This window comes from Ranitomeya imitator, chromosome 1, assembly GCF_032444005.1.
Source record: "Ranitomeya imitator isolate aRanImi1 chromosome 1, aRanImi1.pri, whole genome shotgun sequence".
Taxonomy (NCBI): domain Eukaryota; kingdom Metazoa; phylum Chordata; class Amphibia; order Anura; family Dendrobatidae; genus Ranitomeya; species Ranitomeya imitator.
Window position 1 is genome coordinate 814791090 of NC_091282.1, and position 22127 is coordinate 814813216.

Sequence of the window (22127 nt, forward strand, 5' to 3'; positions counted from 1 at the left end):
GAGGAGTCGGAGGACACTGAACTCTCACTATCGCTTTCGGATTTTGAGACTGGAGATGGAGACCTGTGTCTGGTCTTTCTCCTTTTTTTCCCACTTTTTAGTGATCTGAAGGTGTCCTCCACTTGCTCTTTAATCAGGCTTTTAAGATCTGTTGCAAACCCAGGAAGGTTTTCAGATACAGTCTGCTGAATGCAAGTATTGCATAGTCTTTTATCCCATGTAGGTGGAAGATCCTCTCTACAGATGGCACAACTTTTGTGCTTAGTTTTACCTACGCTTTTCCTCCCCTAAAAGAGACAAATAATCTTACTGTCTCTGACATTCACGAAGATCTACTTACCACCTCCAGGACCCATAAATACCGGTTGGGGATTCTCTGCCTCTGGCTTTTTCCCCGACGCTGTACTGGACTCCTTACTGTGTTGGGACCTTTGGCGTTCTTTGCTGGTGTCCTGGTGCCCTTTCTGCTGTCGCCTTTTTTGCTGCTGCGGCGACGCTACAGGTGGAGGTGACTCGGGCTGAGGTGATGTCGGGTCGCTCATACTGCTGCTGGTCTGCGGATGCTGCCTTGACACTCGGCTGAGCTGGCGCTGCGGCACTATTAGCTCTTGAGGCTCCTGCTTATTACTGCAGAGCCACTGGGAGGATGTGGATTCCTCTGTTTAAACCCTCCCGCCGCTTTGCTTTTTTTTTTTTTTTTTCTGCACTTGCGCAGTAGCGCCTGCTCCACGGAGAGGAGCGCCGAACGCCGACGCCTGCGCATTAAGCCCGGCGCCCGCATGAGCCCACATACCACGCCAAGCGCCCTAGCGGCAACTCTGCCGGCGCCTGCGCAGACCGCGCCAGGCGCCCGAGCGGAAGCCCCGCCGGCGCCTGCGCAGACCGCACCAAGCGCCTGAGCGGCAACCCCGCCGGCGCCTGCGCAGACCGCGCCCAGCACTCGAGCGGCGATCCACCGGCGCCTGCGCGGAAGCGTCCTAACCTCGCGAGACCAGCTTAGATCCCGGGCATGCGCCGAACTTTCAAGATGGCGCCCGGGAAGCAGATATGGCGCTGCTGACCGGCGCCCCCGGTCCTATGCAGTCCCTATAGCGCGTTACTCTGCACGCCCGATGGCGGTGCAGCGTGCAGACTGATGCTTGTTTTAGGGAGGGTCGCGCTGCACCTCCCGCAACCACAGAGGGACCCCCCTGGATGTTGCCGCTGCTGCATCTTACCTGGGGAGGTGACCGCGAACTCCTTGTCACCTCCCCTGCACACCCTGTCGGCCCACTGGCTCCCAGCGGTGGCGCTTCGGGTCACCACCCTAGCCGAGGCAGAGGGACCCCAGCTGCCTGTATCGGACTGGTTGGCCCCGGAATTCCAACGTCGAACTGGTAAGTCCGTAGGTTTCCCATCAAGGACAGGAAACCAACTTATGCAGGAGAGTGGTACCGCCTTTTTATCCGTAGGTTTCCTGTCCTTGGTGGGCGGATCCCCTCTCTCCGTGGTGCCGTCATGGGCGATCAGAGAAATTGAGGTGTTTGGCATTAACTCAGCTCACCGCAGATGGAGGAAGAGAAATGCTGCCCATGACCCAAAGAACACCGTCCCCACTGTCAAGCATGACGGTTGAAACATTGTTTTCGGGGTGTTTATCTGTGAAGGACACAGGACTACTTCACCGCATCAATGGGAGAATGGATGGAGCCATGTACTGTAAAAAAAAAACAAAAAAAACAAAAAAAAAAACTGAGTGACGACCTCCTTCCCTCCACAAGGACATTAAAAATGGGTCGTGGCTGGGTCTTCCAACAAGACAATGACCCAAAACATACAGCCAAGGCAACAAAGGAGTGGCTCAAAAAGAAGCACATTATGGTTATGGAGTGGCCTAGCCAGTCTACAGACCTTAATCCCATAGGTTGCCAAGCAACAGCCTCAAAATCTTAATGACTTAGAGATGATCTGAAAGGAGGAGTGGACCAAAATTCCTCCTGACATGTGCGCAAACCTCATCTACAAAAAAAAGTCTGACTGCTGTGCTTGCCAAAAATTGTTTTGCCGCCCAGTATTAAGTATTTGATCCCTCTGGCAAACAAGACTTTTCGCACAGCAAAATGCCAAGAAATTTATATAATTAGTACAATGTGATTTTCTTGATTTTATTTTTGATATTCTATCTCTTAATGTTAAAATTAACCTACCCTTAAAATTATAGACTGTTCATGTGTTTGTCAGTGGGAAAACTTACAAAATCAGTAAGGGATCAAATACTTGTTTCCCCCACTGCAGCAGACCTCCCACTGCTAGAATTCTATAAATGTAACATGAGCAATAATTAATGTCCCTCTGAGGAGATATGCAGTGTAATACACGTGTTAGATACAATTTACTGCTGCAAATTGTTTTTACAAAACATTCCAAAACGTCACTAGCACTCCAGACCAAATGCAAATCTGGAAAAAAAAATTACATATAGCAATGTCATCCATGCCACCTAACGTAACTGCCACATCAAAGAAGAATCCAGTCATCAGATTAAGGGTGACAATTGTTTAGCCACATATAGCAGTGTAATTGTAAGTTGATAATTGTTTATATCCAAATGGCATTTGCCAGAAAAAAAAAAAAAAGTTCTCCCCCCTTTGTTCATTGTAATGAGAACTTTATACAAAAAAAACCAACACCAGCATGTCAAAAAAACATTTATTGAGCAGTTATTTTACATATTTCACATTGCAAGTAGTGTTGAGGACGTTTGCACAGTTAAGAACTATGTGCCACCGCAAACACAGGAGAACCTCCTCAAAGAGAGCTAGGGCTCCATATTGTTATGGCCCAAGTACAGCTTATTACATAGTGTGGGAAGGAAGACAGCTTTGTTTTCTACTGCACATGACAAATCCTTGTGCTACTTAAGCCTTAATAATTGTGGGAGTGATCATTTTGGGAAAGGAGTAGTATCTGCACTCCTCAGGAGGGATAAGATCCATCACAGTTGTTCTAATGTTGTCCTGTTTGAATCCAGCCTCTAATAGCCGAGGTACCTGAGTCTCCTAAAGAAATAAAAACAACAAAGAAAACAGCATGATATTTATATATTACAAGAAAAAAAGAAACAAAACACACTAATCTGATCTATTTGAACCACTTTCTACACCCACCAAAGCAGTCTATGGGCATGTAAGTCATAGAAAATTGAATGAAAGGATATCTGATTACAGATATCAAGGTCTTAAGAAAATCGCTGGAACATGTAAATGTTAGATTTATGGGCAAGACAAACCTATTTTACAATGAGGGGGGCATTACAAATCAGAGACATGTAATGACAGACAGTCTGCTCTCTTGATCTACACTTCTTACACTGGTAACTCCCACTGTCATTTATAATCCCTGGAGGCAGGTTCTCCTGCAGATCAATGTCCGGCCCATAGCCTGGAACAGCTCATTTCCATATTCCAGAGAAACCCACATTTTTTCATAAGACTAGAGAATGCAGATCTCAAGGTATCATTTTATTCAGCTTCCCATGACCTGCATGCCCATATTAGATGGCTTAGGACAGAAGATCCTACTGACAGATTCACTTTAAAGGTGGTTGCACTGCCTAAAAGTTACAGTATTGAGAAATATACTGCATGTGACATACTGTATATGAAAATCCTTACACATCTTACCTGAAACATTTTTTCTATATCATTGTATTTAGCCTTCAAAAACTCTCCCCAAGATGTCAGGTTACAGTATGTAAGTACACCCCCAGGCTTCAATAGGCGGTAAGCATGAGCCTGTATAAAAAGATACATTGTAAAGTTTATTCCTATTATGGTTTTGAATTAATTTCTTAATACATTAATTTGTGGCAAAGCAAAAAAAAAGTGTGTCTTATTTTTCATTAAAAAAAAGTTGATTTTTTTCCTCTATAGTCCATGTTCCATTAATACTGGCTACAAAATGAGTTTTCTGAAAATGTATCGGTCAGCCCGCTATAGAAGTCAGATTGAGTTTGTAATTAAGGGAACCAGTCAGGTCCACCAGAAGCTGTGTCTACATAGCTAAACACCCTGCCTAACAGTCCCTGTATCACATTATACAACCAGATCTTTAAGAAAAATATTCCTAAAGTTGGTTTATATGTAAATGAGGGATTTGACTAGTCAATTGGCCATTAGTTTCTCCAGACTAGTCGTCCCATTTTGATATCACCATGCCTCTGTGGGAGTGATAACTTACAAGTGCCTGTGTCATCACTTGCACTATACCAGTGGTCCCCAACTCCGGTTCTCAAGAGCCGCCAACTGGTCAGGTTTTCAGGATTTCCTTAGTATTGCACAGGTAATAATTGCTTCACCTGCACAGGCAAGCATTCAATAGCCTGTGCAATACTAAGGAAATCCTCAAAACATGACCTGTTGGTGGCTCTTGAGGACCAGAGTTGGGGAACACTGCACTATACTTTCATGGGCGCTGGTAAACCACGCTATCACGCCCACAGTTGCATAACATCTTAGGGTGCCGACACCAAAGCCCCCTTGACTAGTCAAAGGGTTCATTTACAAAGATCTGTATGTGTTTAATCTAGTGCCGGGACTGTTAGGCAGGGTATTTACATATGCATACAACTTCTGGTGATGCTGGGACCTGACTGGTTCCTTTTAATTTCCCCTCGGTTGATTTATGACCGCAGACCACAAATTTATTAAATGTCTTTTAGAAGCAGTTTCCCTGCCCGTGTTTAGTTCAGTAGTGCAGTCATAGCTGCTGGGGCAGATCATTGAGTGGCCCGCTCTGGTTCCAGGAGGGAGAAAACAGGAAACTTACCAAGGTGGCAGACTCCCTAAAAATAAATGAATCTCCTTTTACCCAATCATTTAAAAAAACTGACCGGTTATCTCCCATGTCCATTTTAGTAGATACACCACCCACCTCTCTTGAAGTGTTCTTGAAAAGACAACATACTTACCATAATAGAGTAAGTTCACACACAGTGTGACGCTATGAAGAGACATTGTACACCATGTTCCAAATTATTAAGCAAATTATATTTTTCTCGGATTTTCCTAAATGTTCGGGGCAAATGACAGTCAGTCTAATAAAAGTCATCACCCCTTAGAGTATACATCGAATGTTATTGAAGAAACCTCCCAATGATAACAGTATAATCTCCAAAATGAATAAAAACTCAAAATGCACTGCTCCACATTATTATGCACAGTAGAATCTCTAAACATTTGATATGGTTTAAAGGGAACCTGTCACCCCCAAAATCGAAGATGAGCTAAACCCACTGGCATCAGGGGCTTATCTACAGCATTATGGAATGCTGTAGATAAGCCCTCGATGTATCCTGAAAGATGAGAAAAAGAGGTTAGATTATGCTCACCTGGGTGGGCAGTCCGATCCGATGGGCGTCACGGTCCGAGGCCTCCCATCTTCTTATGATGACGTCCTCTTGTCTTCACGTTACGGCTCCGGCGCAGGCGTACTTTGTCTGCCCTCTTGAGGGCAGAGCAAAGTACTGCAGTACGCAGGCGCCGGGCCTCTCTGACCTTTCCCGACACCTTCGCACTGCAGTACTTTGCTCTGCCCTCAACATGGCAGACAAAGTACCCCTGCGCCGGAGCCGCAGCGTGAAGACAAGAAGAGGACGTCATCATAAGAAGATGGAAGGCCCCAGACCGTGATGCCCATCGGACCCGGACTGCAGCGGGAACACAAAAAGAGGATATCATCATAAGAAGATGGGAGGCCCCGGACCGCGATGCCCGTCTGACCCGGACCACAGCGGGAACGCCCCTGGGTGAGTATAATCTAACCTCTTTTTCTCATCTTTCAGGATACATCAGGGGCTTATCTACAGCATTACATCATTCTTTGCAGCATGAGATGGTGCATTGTCATGCATGAAGATGATTTTGCTCCTGAAGGCACGTTTCTGCTTTTTATACCATGAAGAAAGTGGTCAGTCAGAAACTCTTTAGTTTGCAGAGGTCATTTTCACACCTTCAGGAACCTTAAAGGGCCCTACTAGCTGTTTCCCCATGATTCCAGCCCAAAACATGACTCCACCTCCTTGCTGACGTCGCAGCCTTGTTGAGTCATGGTGGCCATCCACCAACCATCCACTACTCCATCCATCTGGACCATCCAGGGTTGCTCGACACTCATCAGTAAACAAGACGGTTTGCAAATTTGTCTTCATGTATGTCTGGGCCCACTGCAACCCTTTCTGCTTGTGAACACTTTTTAGGGGTGGCCGAATAGTAGGTTTATGAACCACAGCAAGCCTTTGAAGGATCCTACATCTGGAGGTTCGAGAGACTCCAGAGGCACCAGCAGCTTCAAATATCTGTTTGCTGGTTTGTAATGGCTTTTTATCAGCTGCTCTCTTAATCCAATGAACTTGCCTGGCAGAAACCTTCCTCATACTGCCTTTATCAGCACGAACTCTGTCTATGCTCAGAATCAGCCACAAATCTCTTAACAGTACGATGATCACGCTTAAGTTTTCAGGAAATATCTAATGTTTCTATCCCTTGACCAAGGCATTGCACCATATGATGCTTTTTGGCAGCAGAGCGATCCTTTTTCTTTCCCATGTTACTTGAAAACTGTGGCCTGGTTAATAATGTGGAGTGTGCTTAAGTAGTTTTCCTTTAATTAGAATCACCTGGAAAACTAATTATCACATGTGTTTAACCCCTTACTGACCTCCGTCGTATTAGTACTGCAGAGGTAAGATCCCCTGCTTTGATGCGGGCTCCAGCGGTGAGCCCGCATCAAACCTGGGACATGTCAGCTGTTTTGAACCGCTGACATGTGCCCGCAATAGCGGTGGGTGGAATCGCGATTCATCCGCCGCTATTAACTAGTTAAATGCCGCTGCCAAACTGACAGCAGCATTTAACTAGCTCTTCCAGCCATCAGGCCGGAAATGAGCGCAACGCTGACCCCCGTCACGTCATGTGGGGTCAGCGATGCGTCAGCATAACAACCAGAGGTCTCCTTGAGACCTCTATGGTTGTTGATGCCGGATCGCTATGAGCGCCACCCTGTGGTTGGCGCTCATAGCAATGCAGTAAATCTACTACATAGGAGCGATCTGAGCATCGTTTCTATGTAGCAGAGTCGATCGAGGCTATTGAAGCATGGCAAAAGTGAAAAGTGTAGTTACTCACCGATAACGGTGTTTCTCAGAGCCCATGACAGCACTACCAGAGAGAGGGGATCCGCCCTTCAGGGACAGGAAACCTACAGGATAAAAGGGCGGTACCTCTCCCCTGCATCAGTTTTGTTTACAGAGCATCAGAGGTCCTCCAGGTTAGTCACAACAACATTAAAAAATATGCAATTTAATCATAATGCTTAACAAGTGAACACCGTGTCTATATGGAAAAACCACTTCACACAAATAATGTGCTCACCGCACACGTGATGAGGGGGGGAATAAGCAGGTGCTGTCATGGGCTCTGAGAAACACCGTTATCGGTGAGTAACTACACTTTTCTCAGTCGCCCATGACAGCACTACCAGAGAGAATTACAGAGATCATTGCTTAGGGAGGGACCACAGCCTGCAGAACCCTTCTCCCAAAGGTTAGGTCAGACGAAGAGGCTAGGTCTAAGCGGTAGTGTCTGAAGAAGGTTGAAGGTGAAGACCAGGTGGCCGCCTTACAAATCTGAACTAATGGTACCTCTGACCTTTCGGCCCAGGAGGTCGCCATAGCTCTTGTAGAATGTGCCTTCAGTCCTTGCGGAACGGCGTTCCCGGAGGATGAGTACGCCAAGGCTATTGCGTCTGTGACCCATCGAGCTATAGTGCCCTTAGAAGCTTTGAGTCCTTTTCTGGGCCCCTGGAAGCAGATAAAAAGAGACCCTTCCTTCCTATACTGCTGGGTGGTTTTGATGTATTGGACCAGGCACCTTTTAACGTCTAGTGTATGGAATTTCTCTTCCTTCTTATTTTTAGGGTTTTGACAGAAGGAAGGAAGGATTATTTCCTGAGATCTATGGAATGTAGATGCAACTTTTGGTAGATAGGCAGGGTCTGTTTTAAGTATAACCTTATCATCCAGAATCTGTGTAAATGGAGTGTTTGCAGACAGGGCTTGGAGGTCACTTATTCTACGGGCCGAAGTCAGGGCTATTAGGAGGGCCGTTTTAAGAGAAAGAATCCTAAGGGGTACCGATTCTATAGGCTCAAACGGGGATTCTGTTAGGGCTGACAAAACCAAGTTCAGATCCCAGGTTGGCAATCTACTTATAGATACAGGTTTAGATCTTGCGGCTGCTCTGATGAACCGTATAACCCAAGGATTGGCCGCTATGTTCTCACAATATAATGCTCCTAGAGCTGCTATCTGTACCTTTAAGGTACTTACTGAGAGACCTAAGTCTAAGCCCTTCTGTAGGAATTCCAGTATTTGAGACACTGGAACTCCATCTTGCAATCTTACCCCTGAGGAGGACAGAAATTTTTTCCATGTTTTACCGTATATTTTTGTGGTCACAGGTTTCCTACTTTTCATTAGTGTGGACACCAGTTTGTCAGAAAACCCTCTTTCCCTCAATAGTGACCTTTCAAATGCCACGCTGTCAGATGGAGGTTCTCTGACTGAGGGTGGAACACCGGTCCCTGAGACAGGAGGTCCGGAAGATCCGGAAGCACCCAGGGATCGGTGGTCGATAGCATCCTCAGCCACGAAAACCAGGCTCTCTTGGGCCAGAAGGGAGCTATTAAGATGAGTCTGGATTTGTCCTGCCTGATCTTCCTCAGAACTGCTGGAATGAGAATAGTAGGGGGAAATGCATACGCTAGGGTCTGTGTCCAGGGTATTGTGAACGCATCCACGGCCTGAGGGTTCCCCCTGGGATCTAGGCAACAGAAAATTTCCACTTTCTTGTTGTGCATATTTGCAAAGAGGTCTATTACAGGGGTTCCCCATAGATCTGTAATTCTGTTGAATATGTCCTGATTTAGAGACCACTCCCCCTGCTTTAATTGGGTACGACTTAGGAAGTCCGCTTTCTGGTTTTCTACCCCCTTTATGTGTAGGGCTGATAGGGACAGGAAGTTGTTTTGTACCAGGCTGAAAATTTCGAAGGTGGTTTCCATTAATGATTGAGACCTGGTTCCCCCCTGGTGGTTTAAGTAAGCTACTACTACTTTGTTGTCCGAGAATATTCGGATATGATGGCCCTGTAGTTGATCTAAGAAGTACAGTAGTGCGTGATTTACTGCCCTCAGCTCTTTTTGATTTGAGGAAGATCTGAGCTCCTGAAATGTCCATATCCCCTGAGCGACTTTGTTGTCCAGGTGAGCCCCCCACCCTGTGGGACTTGTGTCTGTGGTGACTATCTGAGACGCCTCTATCACCCAGGGAATCCCTTTTGATAAGTTGCTGGGATCTAACCAACAGACTAGGGAATGAATAGTGGGTAAACTTAGAGTCATTCGACTTTCTAACCGCCCCCCTAGTATTTTTTGGTTTCTTAAAATATCTCACTGAAGTGTCCTCGTGTGGAGCTGTGCCCACTGAACCGCTGGGAGACAGGCCGAGAGGGACCCCAGTAATGACATTGCCTTCCTTAGAGTCATGGTAGGGTTTGCACGCGCTTCTGACACTAAGTGGATTATATTTTGTTTCTTCTTGTCTGGTAGGTAACAGACCTGAGAATTTGAGTCCAAGGTGAGACCCAAGAATTCTTGAACCTTGGTTGGTTCCAGTTTTGATTTTTGGAGGTTCACCAGCCAGCCCAATTCTGTTAAGGTATCTATCACTCTGTCGCATTGTTGACGGCAGAGTTCGGCCGAGTTGCTCACAATCAGAAAGTCGTTTAGATATGGAATAATCAAGACGTCTTCCTCTCTCAGATGTGCCATCATCTCCGCTATCAACTTCGTGAAGATGCGGGGAGCAATTGATATGCCAAAGGGAAGAGCCCTGTATTGGTATTCCCTGGTCTGTCCTTTTATGACTACTGCCAGTCTGAGGAATTTCTGAGAGGTCTTGTGAATGGGGACGTGATAATATGCGTCGCTGAGATCTAGAACTATCATAAAACAGTTGGGAAACAGATTTTTTACCGTTGACTTTGACTCCATTTTGAATCGGTGATTTTTTACATAAGTATTCAACTTCCGTAAGTTTATTATAGTTCGGAAGGTTCCGTCCGGTTTGGGAACCAGGAACAATGGAGAGTAGAAACCCTTTCCTCTCTCTAGAGGGGGGACTTCTTGGATGACAGACTTGTTTACTAGTTTTACGATTTCTAGTTCTAGAGCTTCTTGTTGATGAGGAGATGATCTCAGCGGTGTTACCACATAATTCCGTGGGGGTAGGGATAAAAATTCTATGCGAAGCCCTTCTCCTATTAATTTCAATATCCAAGGGCTGGTCGAAATTTTCTCCCAGGCCGGGAGGAATTGAGACAATCTCCCTCCCACCCTGGGGAAGACGTCACTTGGGGGGGGGGGGGGGTTCTATCTCGAGGGGAGTTACCAAAGAGGAAACCTCTGTCTTTCCTTCGCCCGTCATCCCATCGGTTTTGCTCCCTCGGTGGTCTCCTAAAAAATTTTCTGTTCCGAAAGGGCCGTTTATATTATATGATGGGGCTAGGATGGGAAACCCTTTCTTTTTATCACCCGCTTTTTGCAGGATATCGTCCAGAGTCTCTCCAAAGAGAAATTTACCTTCACAGGGGATTGAGCACAGTTTTTGTTTGGTTTGTAAATCCCCCGGCCAGCTCTTTAACCATAAGGTTCTACGTGCCGCATTTGAGAGAGCTGCAGATTTGGATGTTAATTTAATGGAGTCGGCCGATGAGTCTACCAAGAATGCCGCGGCTCCTCTAATCATAGGGATGGACTCTAAAATTTTATCCCTAGGGACCCCATCTCTAAGCTGTTTCTCTAGGTTATCAACCCAAATCATTAAGGAACGTGACGTACAGGTCGCCGCTATAGTTGGCCTTAAGCATCCTCCTGCTGACTCCCAGGCCCCTTTAAGAAAAGGGTCTGCTCTTTTGTCAAGAGGATCTTTCAAGGTTCCCATATCTTCGAATGGCAATGCGAACTTTTTTGAGGCCTTAGCTACCGCGACGTCTAGTTTGGAGGCTTTATCCCACGAGACCGAAGCCTCTTCATCAAAGGGGTATTTCCTTTTAATAGAGGGAACCGATGCATTTTTCTTTTCAGGTTTCTCCCACTCCTTTTTAATTAATGTTTGAATATTTTCATTAAGGGGAAACACTTTACGCTTTTTTTGGGATAGCCCGCCAAACATAATGTCCTGCACCGTTTTATCAGGACGAGGATCCAACACCCCCATCGTTGATCTAACAGCCTTTACAAGGCCATCAACCTCATCTAGGGGGAAGCAATGACGACTTCCACTTTCACTGTGTGAAGAGGAGAGGGATGAATCTTGCGTATCCGAGTTTTTACTCTCGGAGCTGGAAGAGTCGGAATTCCTATCAGGAACTGATTTCTTAGTAGATTTCCTTTCACCTTTAAGGGAGTTAAATACAGTCTCAACCTCCGCTTTAATTACAGAACGTAACTCAGAGGCGAAGTTCGGGGTCTCCTCACAGAGGACTCGCTCAATACAGGAGTCACATAATCTCTTCTCCCAGGACTGTGGTAATGCTTTATCACATAAGGGGCAGGTCCTATTTTTCATCTTCCCCGTTCTCTTCCTTGCCTAAGATAAGGGAGAAGGGGAACCCAGATTACAAAAAATGAGCTTTCACGAAGATCACTCACCAATCTGACGCAGCCACAGGTACCGGTTCTGGAGGAGGGGTCGGATCCTGAGGCGTAAGATCCGTGGCCGGCCACAGGTTTACCACACTGGAATCCTTACTCCGTTGTGTGGAATGGCTACTGGATCGAGAACTCCGGGTTGCTTGCAGAAGTTTTCTTCCCTTGGCCATCTGTCTTCTGGCGTGGACGATGGCGCTGCTGCTGCGGTGGCGGCGGCGGTGGCTGGAGCTGCTGATCGCTGTCTTCCATGGACTTTGGAACAGCATGCAGCAAGGGTTCTGCTAAGCGCTCCTTCTTTTAAGGATGGCGCTTAACCCCTCCCCTCGTGGCTGCGTTGTTTGGAGGAAGCGTTTTTTTTTTTTTTTTTTTTCCTTTTCCAGTCACTGCGCATGCGCACGCAGCTGTTGACCCGGAAATGAAGGATTCCGGGGCAGCGCCATCTTGGTGTAGTCATTCACCTCACTGCCCCCAAACCAGAAATTCCTCCACTACTTCCAGTGCGGCGCCATCTTGGAATCCCTGGCGTCCTGCGGCAGTGTGCTGGAGCGCTCCAACCCCTATCCGGAGTGGCGGCGGCGCTTCCCCCCGCTCACGCTTACAGACCCTTCGGTCGAAGTCGTGGCGGCTTCAGATACCGGACCAGCCGTGGCAGGGGCCTCCCCGCTGCCAGAACCCGGACTGGCCGGCTCCGGATCTTCACCAGGTAGTCTTTTCGTTCCGGTCGGTCATGACAGGTACCGTCCGAGAAGGTTCCCCGTCAGGGACAGGAAACCAAACTGATGCAGGGGAGAGGTACCGCCCTTTTATCCTGTAGGTTTCCTGTCCCTGAAGGGCGGATCCCCTCTCTCTGGTGGCGAGCATTTATATTGGTATATGGTCTCCATCCTGTCATGTGCTGCACCCATCCTGCGTTCCCATCCGGGGGCCTGAGCAGGCGGGGACACCGGCGTGTTGTGGGGGTCAGGTGCCGGTATCGCCGCCAGCTCAGGCCCCCCAGCACTTACTATATTCACCTGTCCTGCGTTCCACCGCTGGGCGCCGCCATCTTCCCGGTCTCCTGGCTGTGACTGTTCAGTCAGAGGGCAGCGCCGGCGCGCATTAAGCGCATCATCGCGCCCTCTGAACTGAAGGTCACAGGCCGAAGACCGGGAAGATGGCGGCGCTCAGCGGTGGAACGCAGGACAGGTGAATATGGCCGATACTCACCTTCCTGGCGGTCCCTGCTTCTCTGTTGGAGATCACGGTGTGCGTTCAGTGTGAACGCATACCGCGATCTCCCGGGAGCGTCACTGTGGCCCAGACTGCGCCGGCGCTTGCGCCAGCGCAGTCTATAAAGGCTTCGGACAGAGTGACGCTCCCAGCGTTATATTATATATTATTTTTTTAAATCACCCCACTTTCACCCCATTCGAAGTAAAAAAAAAAAGAAAATAATAAAATCAAACCTACACATTTGGTATCGCTGCGTTCAGAATCGCCCGATCAATAAATAAAAAATATTAACCTGATTGCTTAGCGGCAAATTTCATTAAAATGCAATAAGGGGTGATCAAAAGAACGTATATGCACCAAAATGGTATTAAAAACGTCAGCTCGCACACGCAAAAAATTAGCCCTCACCAGATCACAAAAAATGGAGACGCTACAGGTATCGGAAAATTGTGCAATATTTTTTTTTTTTTTAGCAAAGTTTGGAATTTTGTTTAACCACTTAGATAAAACATAACCTAGACAAGTTTGGTGTCTATGAGCCCGTAATGACCTGGAGAATCAAAATGGCAGGTCAGTTTTAGCATTTAGTTAACATAGCAAAAAGTTCATATGAGGACATCCAGCAGAGGGCGCCTCACCACAACTGAAGGCAACTACAGGGTCATTCACCTACATTCCATTCATTCGCTGGGGTTTTACAGCCACGAGCACAGCTGCATTAGCAGAGCTCCTGGGTGTGAAATTATTTAACCCCTTCAGATGGATTTACAGCGTGGGACGTGACAGATCATTGGAAGGTATGGGATATTGTTGTTTTTTTATTTTTCCTTTGTTACAGAGCGAGGGTCTCCAGGTGGATTAAGAGTCTAATAAAATATTACAACAACCTGTGTCTTTATTTCATTAAAAGACTTTGTAATAATGTGTGTGTGTTTTAACCATTTCATACAATTGGATTAATAATGGATAGGTGTCATAATTGACGCCTCTCCATTATTAATCTGGCTTAATGTCACCTTACAATAGCAAGGTGACATTAACCCTTCATTACCCCATATCCCACCGCTACACTGGAATGGGATTCCTGCACAGACCGATGCTGGAAGGTGGGGAACCTGGGGGAGCATCTGACAAGCGCAGTGCGCATGCCAAGGAATCCCAGCCCTGCACTGTGCATAATGCATAACAGTGCGGGGCGGGGATTCAGTAACAGGGTGGCCGCACTGCCCGCACAGGCGCAGTCAGGAACCTGGCATCTGAGCTATGACTGCCAATTCTCAATACGACTGCCCCTGGAAGGCACGCACAGCGCAGGCGCCGGATTTAAGAAGAACAGCGCGCAGGGGGCGGCGACCATCGCCCCAGAAGAGATGAGTGACGGCAGTTGGGCGCTTCACAGAGGAGGCTTCAGACCCGCCTCCGTGGACAAAGATAGGTATTTTTGAAAAGTTTCAAAGCGCTTTATTTTAGTAATACATGAACACAAAACTAAAAGAGCCACCTTGTTAGAATGCAGCATTACTGCTGCACAAGGTGGCTCTTTTAGTTTATAACGGCTGGAGGGGGGTGACAGTGGCCCTTTAATATCTGCCCTCAGTCACTGGCTTTACCATTCTGGCGGAGAAAATTGCGCGGGAGCCCACGCTAATTTTTTCTGCGATTTAACCCTTAAATATAGCTAGAGCGCCCAAATTTTGCACATACACACTACTAACATTAGTAGTGTGGAATATGCAAAAACAATGGGGATATGAGATGGTTTACTGTATGTAAACCATGTCTCATATCATGTCGGGCTTGTGAAGGAGATAGCAAAAGCCGGCAATTGAATTACTGGTTTTAAGCTATCTAGCGCTGTATTAAATATAAATATATATAGGTGTCTCATAGAATATATATATATATATATATATATATATATATATATATATATATATATATATATATATATATATATTTTCTATGTGTATATATCTACTCTAATCTAACCTGTCAGTGTGATTTTACTGTACTCTGCGCTGAATTACCAGCTTTTCAAAGGAAACCCGTGCGTAAAAATCGGACAGCAATACGGATGTCATACGGATGTTGCGATAAAAATAAATAAATAAATAAATAAATAAAAAAAATCGCATGACACTCGCATACGTTACATCTGTTTTTTCGGTCCGTAAATCGGACCTTTTTTTCTCACAAGTGGAAAGGGGCCCTTACTCTGATTACAGCTTTACAAACCCTTGGTATTTATTTATTCATTCATTCAGCATCAGTCACCTGGAATGACTTCCAATGAACAGGTATGCTTCATCAAGAGTTTAATTGTGGAATTACAGGCCTTCAAAATGGGTTTGCAACATCAGCTGCTATTGTAACACTGTCATACGGTGCTGAGCACAATTCCAACTATATAAAAAAAAATGCTAGAGCCTTGAAGGTATGCTCAAGGGTAATGATTAAAACCACCAATTGCCTGTCATGATGAAAGCGGTTCTCCAAGACCACCACAGGAAAGGAAGACAGAGTTACCTCTGCTGCACTGGGCAAGTTCATAGGTATAAGCCTCAAACCTCAAGTTGACAGTATCTCAGATAATAGCACTCACATGATGCAGACATAGGCAAATTATAATGAGGGCTATGTGGGCTACCACCCAAGATCCTGGCAGGGAGCTTTCCTGGGGCCACACTGCTGCAGAATGGCAGCACACCTCCAGGGGAGCTCCCGCCGCCTCTGCTGTGACATGCCAGCGCGATGACAATCGCACTAGTATGTACATGCTGGCCAGACTAGAAATGGAGCCTCAGGGACCAGAGCAGGTCACCAGGGGAATGGGAGAGAAGTGAATATATCTGGTTTTATTTTTTTTTTAATTAATATGTGCATGGGATGTGAGGGCTCGTAATGTATATAGGAGACTATGTGCGGACTCATACTGTATATAGAGGCTCACTATAGAGGAGGCAATATAGGAGCCTTACTGTATATAGGAGGCCATGTTCAGGCCCATACTATATAGAGGGGCTCACACTATAGGAGGTTATATAAAGGGCTCACTGTATATTGGAGGCTATATGGGGCTCATACTGTATATAAAGAGCTATGTGCGGGCTTATACTGTATGTAGGGGTTATGTGTGGACGCTTATACTGTATGTACGGTGCTATGTGGGCGCTCATTGTATGTAGGGGGCCATGTGGAGGCATATTGCCTGGACTTGTGAGCCGTTATCCTCATTGCAGTACGGCTTATGGTCTTTTCTTGTGCTGATGGAAGGAATTCCCTGAATGACCAAAAGACATCCAGATTCAAAAATAAGAAGGCCTGATTCTCACAAAGAAACCACTACTGTAAACTTCATGTTTTGTCAGAGCAACACAAGGACTGGACATTAAAGCAGTTGAAATCTGTACAGTGATATAACAAGGCAAAAACGTGAGCTTTTTGGGGACCAACAGCCACATCTTTGTTGTGTGATGTTGGGCTTTGCTGGTGATCTATTCCAAGTTCAAGGCAGTCACTCAGCATCTACAACATGCACCCCATCTAGGTTTACACTTTGTTGGACCATCATTTGGGTTGCCACAGGATAATGACAAGCTACAGAATGAAAAAGCCATCTGTTCTTGAGAATGGAGAGGATTTTTATTAGGAGGCACTTTTTTTTGCAAAGCATTTAGTAATTTTACGCATTTAACAAGACAAGACAACTCTGTTTGCGCAAAGTTCATTCTGCCAAAATCATTATGCAATGGAAAAGGACTATGAATCAGGCTTTAATATACTATCTAGTAGTGAGGACACCAACACTGGAAATCTGCTCTTACCTTGATAAAGTTGAACTGATGTGTATGCCAGGTCTCCTCAGACAAAGGATATGTGTCATACAAAATGCCTACACAGAAAACACATTAAAGAATAAGCCAAATGGAGACAGAAATAAATAGGGGACACATTCTTACCATCAAAGTGACCATCTGGTAGAGTAGGTACCACATCTTCCCACAGCCCTTTCAGTGGTACAATCTGTCAAGAATATAAAAAAAACACATTTTTATTACGGTCCTTGAATAAAATATCACAGAATACCTATGCTACCCCATAACCATCTTAATAGTAGAGCTCATTTCCTCAGGGAATGTGAAGCCCAAAATATCTGCAATGTCCGTGTATGCTCACCTTATTTATCTACCCATACTTCTGTACATGATGACCACGCACTTTGCTGTCCATGACTGCCTGCTGCCCCCTTAGACCCTCGGCTTTTGCACTTTGAAATGAGCAAAAGCTGTACAAACACACGCTATCAGTCCTATGTAGATGTGTACTCATGATCCCAATTTCCACATGCACATTGACCCTCCAGTCCTGCAAGCGTCAGTACATTGCAGTCTTCCATATGCATGCTTCAAGTTATGACTTCAGCACCAAGATATTCTGACCTAGTGATATCCTGCAGTACATTAAATAGAAGCAGCAATGACCTGAAGCCAGAGTGATAAGCTGCAGATAATTTACTGTATTTTGGATTATAACATGCACTTTTTCTCCCCCAAGTTTAGGGGGAAACAATCCAAACTGTGGCTGCAGTGGAGTGTGGTCCCAGGGTCGTTGCTGCCAGTAGCAGAAGTCGATGGATTGTTAAAGGCCCTAGGCTGGTAAGGCGAGGTGTTCAGCGCTGCGGGGCCTCCGCCGACATTTTGTGAGAGCCCGGAGACTTGTACTTTCCATATGCTATGCGGTGGACTCCAGGAAAATGGCCACCGAAGGCGGCACATGAGCAGATTGAGATCTCGGCATCCAGGATCTCAGTTGCACATGCGCCACTTCCAGCGGCCATTTTCCCCAGGGTCCACAGAATAGAAGAGTATGGAAAGTGCTGGGCTCCCGGCTTTCAAAAAATGTCAGCAGAGCCCCACACAGAGCTGAACATCTCGTCGTACCAGCCTGAAGCCCTCAAAATCTCCTGCCTCTGCCAGAATCAACCATGCCACCCGGGACACCGCTCCACAGCTGCCCTCCTTCCTGGTAAGCTACTGCAAAAGTGGAATATAACACAAGATGTTAATTGAAATTTTTTTTCCTATTTTCTGCCCCAAAATTTGGGGTATTATAAACCAGTGTGTCAAATAATCCGCAAGATACGGTACTGTTAACCAAGTGAAACATTGATGAGGGACGGCCACAGGATTAGGGGTACAGGAACAATTAGACACGCACAAAGATTAGATTATATAATATAAATATTTACTAACCAGTTTATAAAAACAAAGGACAGGAGGTAAAGAGTGTATAAGTAACAAATATGACGACAGCAGTTACACCAAGTAATACCGTCTAAGAGTGTACGCAGGTACAGGTAACAGAATTAACACATGCGAGCAAAATACATGATTAACTTTTTCTATGCACAAGTCATTAAAACTACAGTGCTATGCCAGTACTTAAGCAATCAGATGTAAGTTAGTACCAGTACACCCTGAAACTGAAGTAAAAGTGTCCTTGCTGGGCCAAGTCCCAAATAATCAGAAACAATGTCTTGAAGCTCTTAGGGAATGCAGATCTCTCCAACGCAGAGCTTCCCCAAGTCCTTACGTGACCTAGCCTAAGATTCTGTGTACTTGGTTGTCTTCACAGAGTTGGAATCCAACAACACGTCCCATGGTTACACCGCTTTGTCCAGATTTTCTCCAAGGATCCGTGCAGCTTCACTTCTACCCAGACTCCCCTTCGACTCCTCCCAACCGCCAAAAATCCCTGTGCTCCACCACACAGCCTCTTGACGCTGCCCTCTTTTGGCCGGATCATATATTACCACATCTGACAATAAACTGATTAACCCTTACACAATTCTAGTATTTCATGAGGTATTCATTGCCTTTTTTTGGTGATAAATTTTTCAAAATGGCACAAGTGATTCATGAATTTGGGCAGTCAGAATGTTTCCAGTCTTGAACTTTTTTGCAGATTGGCATCAAAAGTCACACGTTGTGCTAAATAGCGCAAAAATTGCACCAAATGGCAAACTCAAAATACACAAAGTACTGGAGCTGCACCAAATTTTACATCTTTTTAAAAAAGGCGCAATTGATTGGACGGAAGAGCAGTAATTGCCAGTCTCTGCCCACAAAGCAGAAGAAAAAACCCACAAGCTTCCCCATGTGAAAGTTTAATCAGATTTTTAAATTTTTAAATAAGGTACCGTCACACTCAGCAACTTTACAACGAGAACGACAACGATCCGTGACGTTGCAGCATCCTGGATAGCGATCTCATTGTGTTTGACACGCAGCAGCGATCTGGATCCCGCTGTGCCATCGCTGGTCGGAGCTAGAAGTCCAGAACTTTATTTGGTCGTCGTGATTCGTCATGTTTGACATCAAAAGCAACGATGCCAGCAATGTTTTACATGGAGCTAACAACCAGCGAGAACGATAAGTGAGTTGCCGTTACGTCACTGGATCGCTCCTGCATCGTTCTGCTGTTGCCGTGTTTGACGTCTCTACAGCGACCTAAACAGCGATGCTGTAGCGATCGGCTCGTTGTCTATATCGCTGCAGCGTCGCTGAGTTTGACGGTACCTTTAGTGTTCCTGATGTAAATGGCCAGCACAACAATGTCACCCGTGTGCTGGGTGACTTCAGTCACACCAAGTCTCCTGGAATGTTGTATGGAGCATGCGACAGGCCTATCATGACCTTCATTGGGTGGGGAGGAAGGGGTTCAAAATGGATTAGCTCCATGAACATTTATCACCCATCTACAGTTTAGGTGACAACTGTAGGAACAGTGGGGTCTAAGCACTGGCACCCTCACAGATTCCAAGAACTTAGGTGTTTGTGCAGGAGAGAATACCTTTTTTATTGAATTGACTGGATGGACAGTACCCGGCCAGGGCCACCATGCAGTTGATTGAACTGCAACTGAGCACATCCGCTCAAGATAGTTTATTGGCAGGTGTGGTGGATTGCGCACCCACTGATCGGATATTGATGATCTATCCTAAGGAGCAATTCCGCCACGTGAATGTTTAAAACTCCCCAGAACTAAAGCAGAAGAGCAGCAATTTACTATGCTTCAAACTATCGGGTGAATCAGCAGTTTACCTTTATTTTTAACATACTCCAGTCATTAACACTTTTAGGACCCTGACCATATTCATCTTGGCCCTGCATATGACCATCTTAGCGGCACGGTTCATTACCCCATAATAAATGGCCTGTGCCTGTTTCTTATAGAGTGTGAAGGAATTCCCATTTATTCTAGGTAGGTAACAGCAGAGCAGACATATGTATATCAGTATATACCAGAACAGGCTCCTATAGCGGCACAATTAGGTTCTGCTTGCTATACTTCGTGATACCTCTATACATCAATACATCACACCTTATGGGGTTGTGTTTTGGCCCACTCCTGTAGTCGCTGGAATACCCCATCGTTACACTCCACAATCCAGTGCTCTTCTATATTATACTCTTCCACTTTAGTAGCAGCTATGGCCATGCCAAAGCCGAGCTCCAACACGCGGCCACCTGGAAGAAAGGCTGTGGTTAGCACCCAACATTCACGAATCGTGCAAACTGCCTGTACATGGGGAGGTGACCCGCGGAAGTGTTTAAAGGGAATCTGGGCAACACATTCCTAAACAGTAACGCTTCAATTTGTGGTACCGCAGGGCCGATAAACACTAGTGAGAATCAGCAGCAGCAGCGTTCTCTGGGGGCCATAAAGGGACAGTCACTGGTTGGTCCCACAGCCGGGCATGGCGTAAAGACATGACCTACATTATGAGGTGGCTAACTATAGGCCACACAGAAGCGTGGGCAGTCACACAGGTGTATTGGGATGCGCCTCATGAGCCAGATTCCGTGTACACAGGCTCTGAGCACGGAGATGGGGTCTGTAGGCAAGTACCATATACAGGAGAGAGAGGACGCACCCAGACCCCAGTGCCCCCTTATGAAGACAACATCTGCCACTATTGTAGGTAAACGGGGTCTCGGTGGCAGCAGGGGTGCGACTGCAGATTAATAAGAGTACCACCCTCCATGGTAAGGCAGGCTTTATACCTATAGGGCTAGTAATCAGCACTAACCCAATGCACACATATAGTCAGCACACAGTGGCTATATGGCCACTGACTTCTGAAAGATTGGCGGTGTCAGGTGGCCATTCATTAGTTGTGAGGAAGGGGGCAACCCAGCGGGTCAGTAGAGGAGGACGTTAGTTGGGGTCCGGTGACATTCTGGGACAGCGCACATTAATGTAGGGTGAGGAGCCCTAGATAGAATCCCCACCCCCTCCCTGCTCTCCAGCTGTCACCATGTGGGGCTATTCTGAGCCACACTGCCCCCACCCACACACAGGCTGGTGCAGGGTGTACCCCATACCTTTACTGGCCGCCACCCCAGCCAAGCTGTGCATATAGGGGGTCTCCCATCTCTCCATAACCGGCTTGCCCATGATTTCCAGGTGAGTGTCCGTCTCATTGTAGCCGGCGTCCGCGCTGTGCCACGACGACTTGCAGCTCTCCCCTTCTGCAAAGATTTTCTGTGAAGCCATGGCTGCCCTCGGGGAACACTGACAGAGGGCGAGCGCCGGCCGGGACCTGAGATATAGCGATCCAGTGGGGGCGGGGCTTCGCGAGGCATGTCGGGGCGGGGCCGCCGGAGGGGGCGTGGTCAGTGCGCAGAGCAGGACTCACTCTGGGCTGAGCAGCAGAGGAGGATGTTTGCTGCAATGTGTCAGTTAATAAATGGCTAAGTGTAGGCAATCACCTATATGCAGGGTGGAAAATACAGCAAAGATCGGGGATAAATCGGCATTTAGAAAAAGGATCCGAATGCTAATGTTTGCCCACCATGACTTTTTTGACGCTGCGTTTTTCAGTTCCAGCAAAGCAAATGGGATTTATAAGGGTATGTGCACACCTAGAATGGTCCACTGCGGATTTTTCCGCACAAAGAATTGACGTGCTGCGGAATGTAATCTGCTGCGTTTCCGCACGTTTTTTTCCGCAGCATGGGCACAGCGTTTTCAGTTTCCCATAGGTTTACATTGTACTGTAAACGCATGTCACAATCCGTTGAAAAGACGGATCCCATGCAGATTGTAAAAAACTGATACACTGGATCCTTTTTTTTATGGATCCGTAGCGTTTTCCAAGCGAT

General features: G+C 46.4%; 1 protein-coding gene across 1 annotated transcript; it reads right to left on the minus strand.

Annotated features, from left to right (window-relative positions):
- Positions 1-2674: 2674 nt before the first annotated feature.
- Positions 2675-21586, minus strand: GAMT (guanidinoacetate N-methyltransferase). The gene is made up of 6 exons (XM_069739674.1): positions 21348-21586; positions 20344-20489; positions 16920-16983; positions 16785-16852; positions 3663-3773; positions 2675-3038 (listed from the first exon to the last, which is right to left on the minus strand). The coding sequence occupies exons 1-6, from the start codon at positions 21517-21519 to the stop codon at positions 2898-2900; spliced, it is 702 nt and encodes a 233-aa protein (XP_069595775.1). The 5' UTR covers positions 21520-21586; the 3' UTR covers positions 2675-2897.
- Between the last annotated feature and the right edge of the window lie 541 nt (positions 21587-22127).

What these genes read in the sequence shown, in the direction of transcription:
- GAMT (XM_069739674.1), bottom strand. Translation starts at nt 21,519, where the DNA reads ATGGCTTCACAGAAAATCTTTGCAGAAGGGGAGAGCTGCAAGTCGTCG. An exon ending in ATCAGTTCAACTTTATCAAG is followed by an intron (nt 3,774 to 16,784) that starts GTAAGAGCAGAT and finishes CTTTTTATACAG; the next exon opens with GCTCATGCTTACCGCCTATT. An exon ending in ATATAGAAAAAATGTTTCAG is followed by an intron (nt 3,039 to 3,662) that starts GTAAGATGTGTA and finishes TTATTTCTTTAG; the next exon opens with GAGACTCAGGTACCTCGGCT.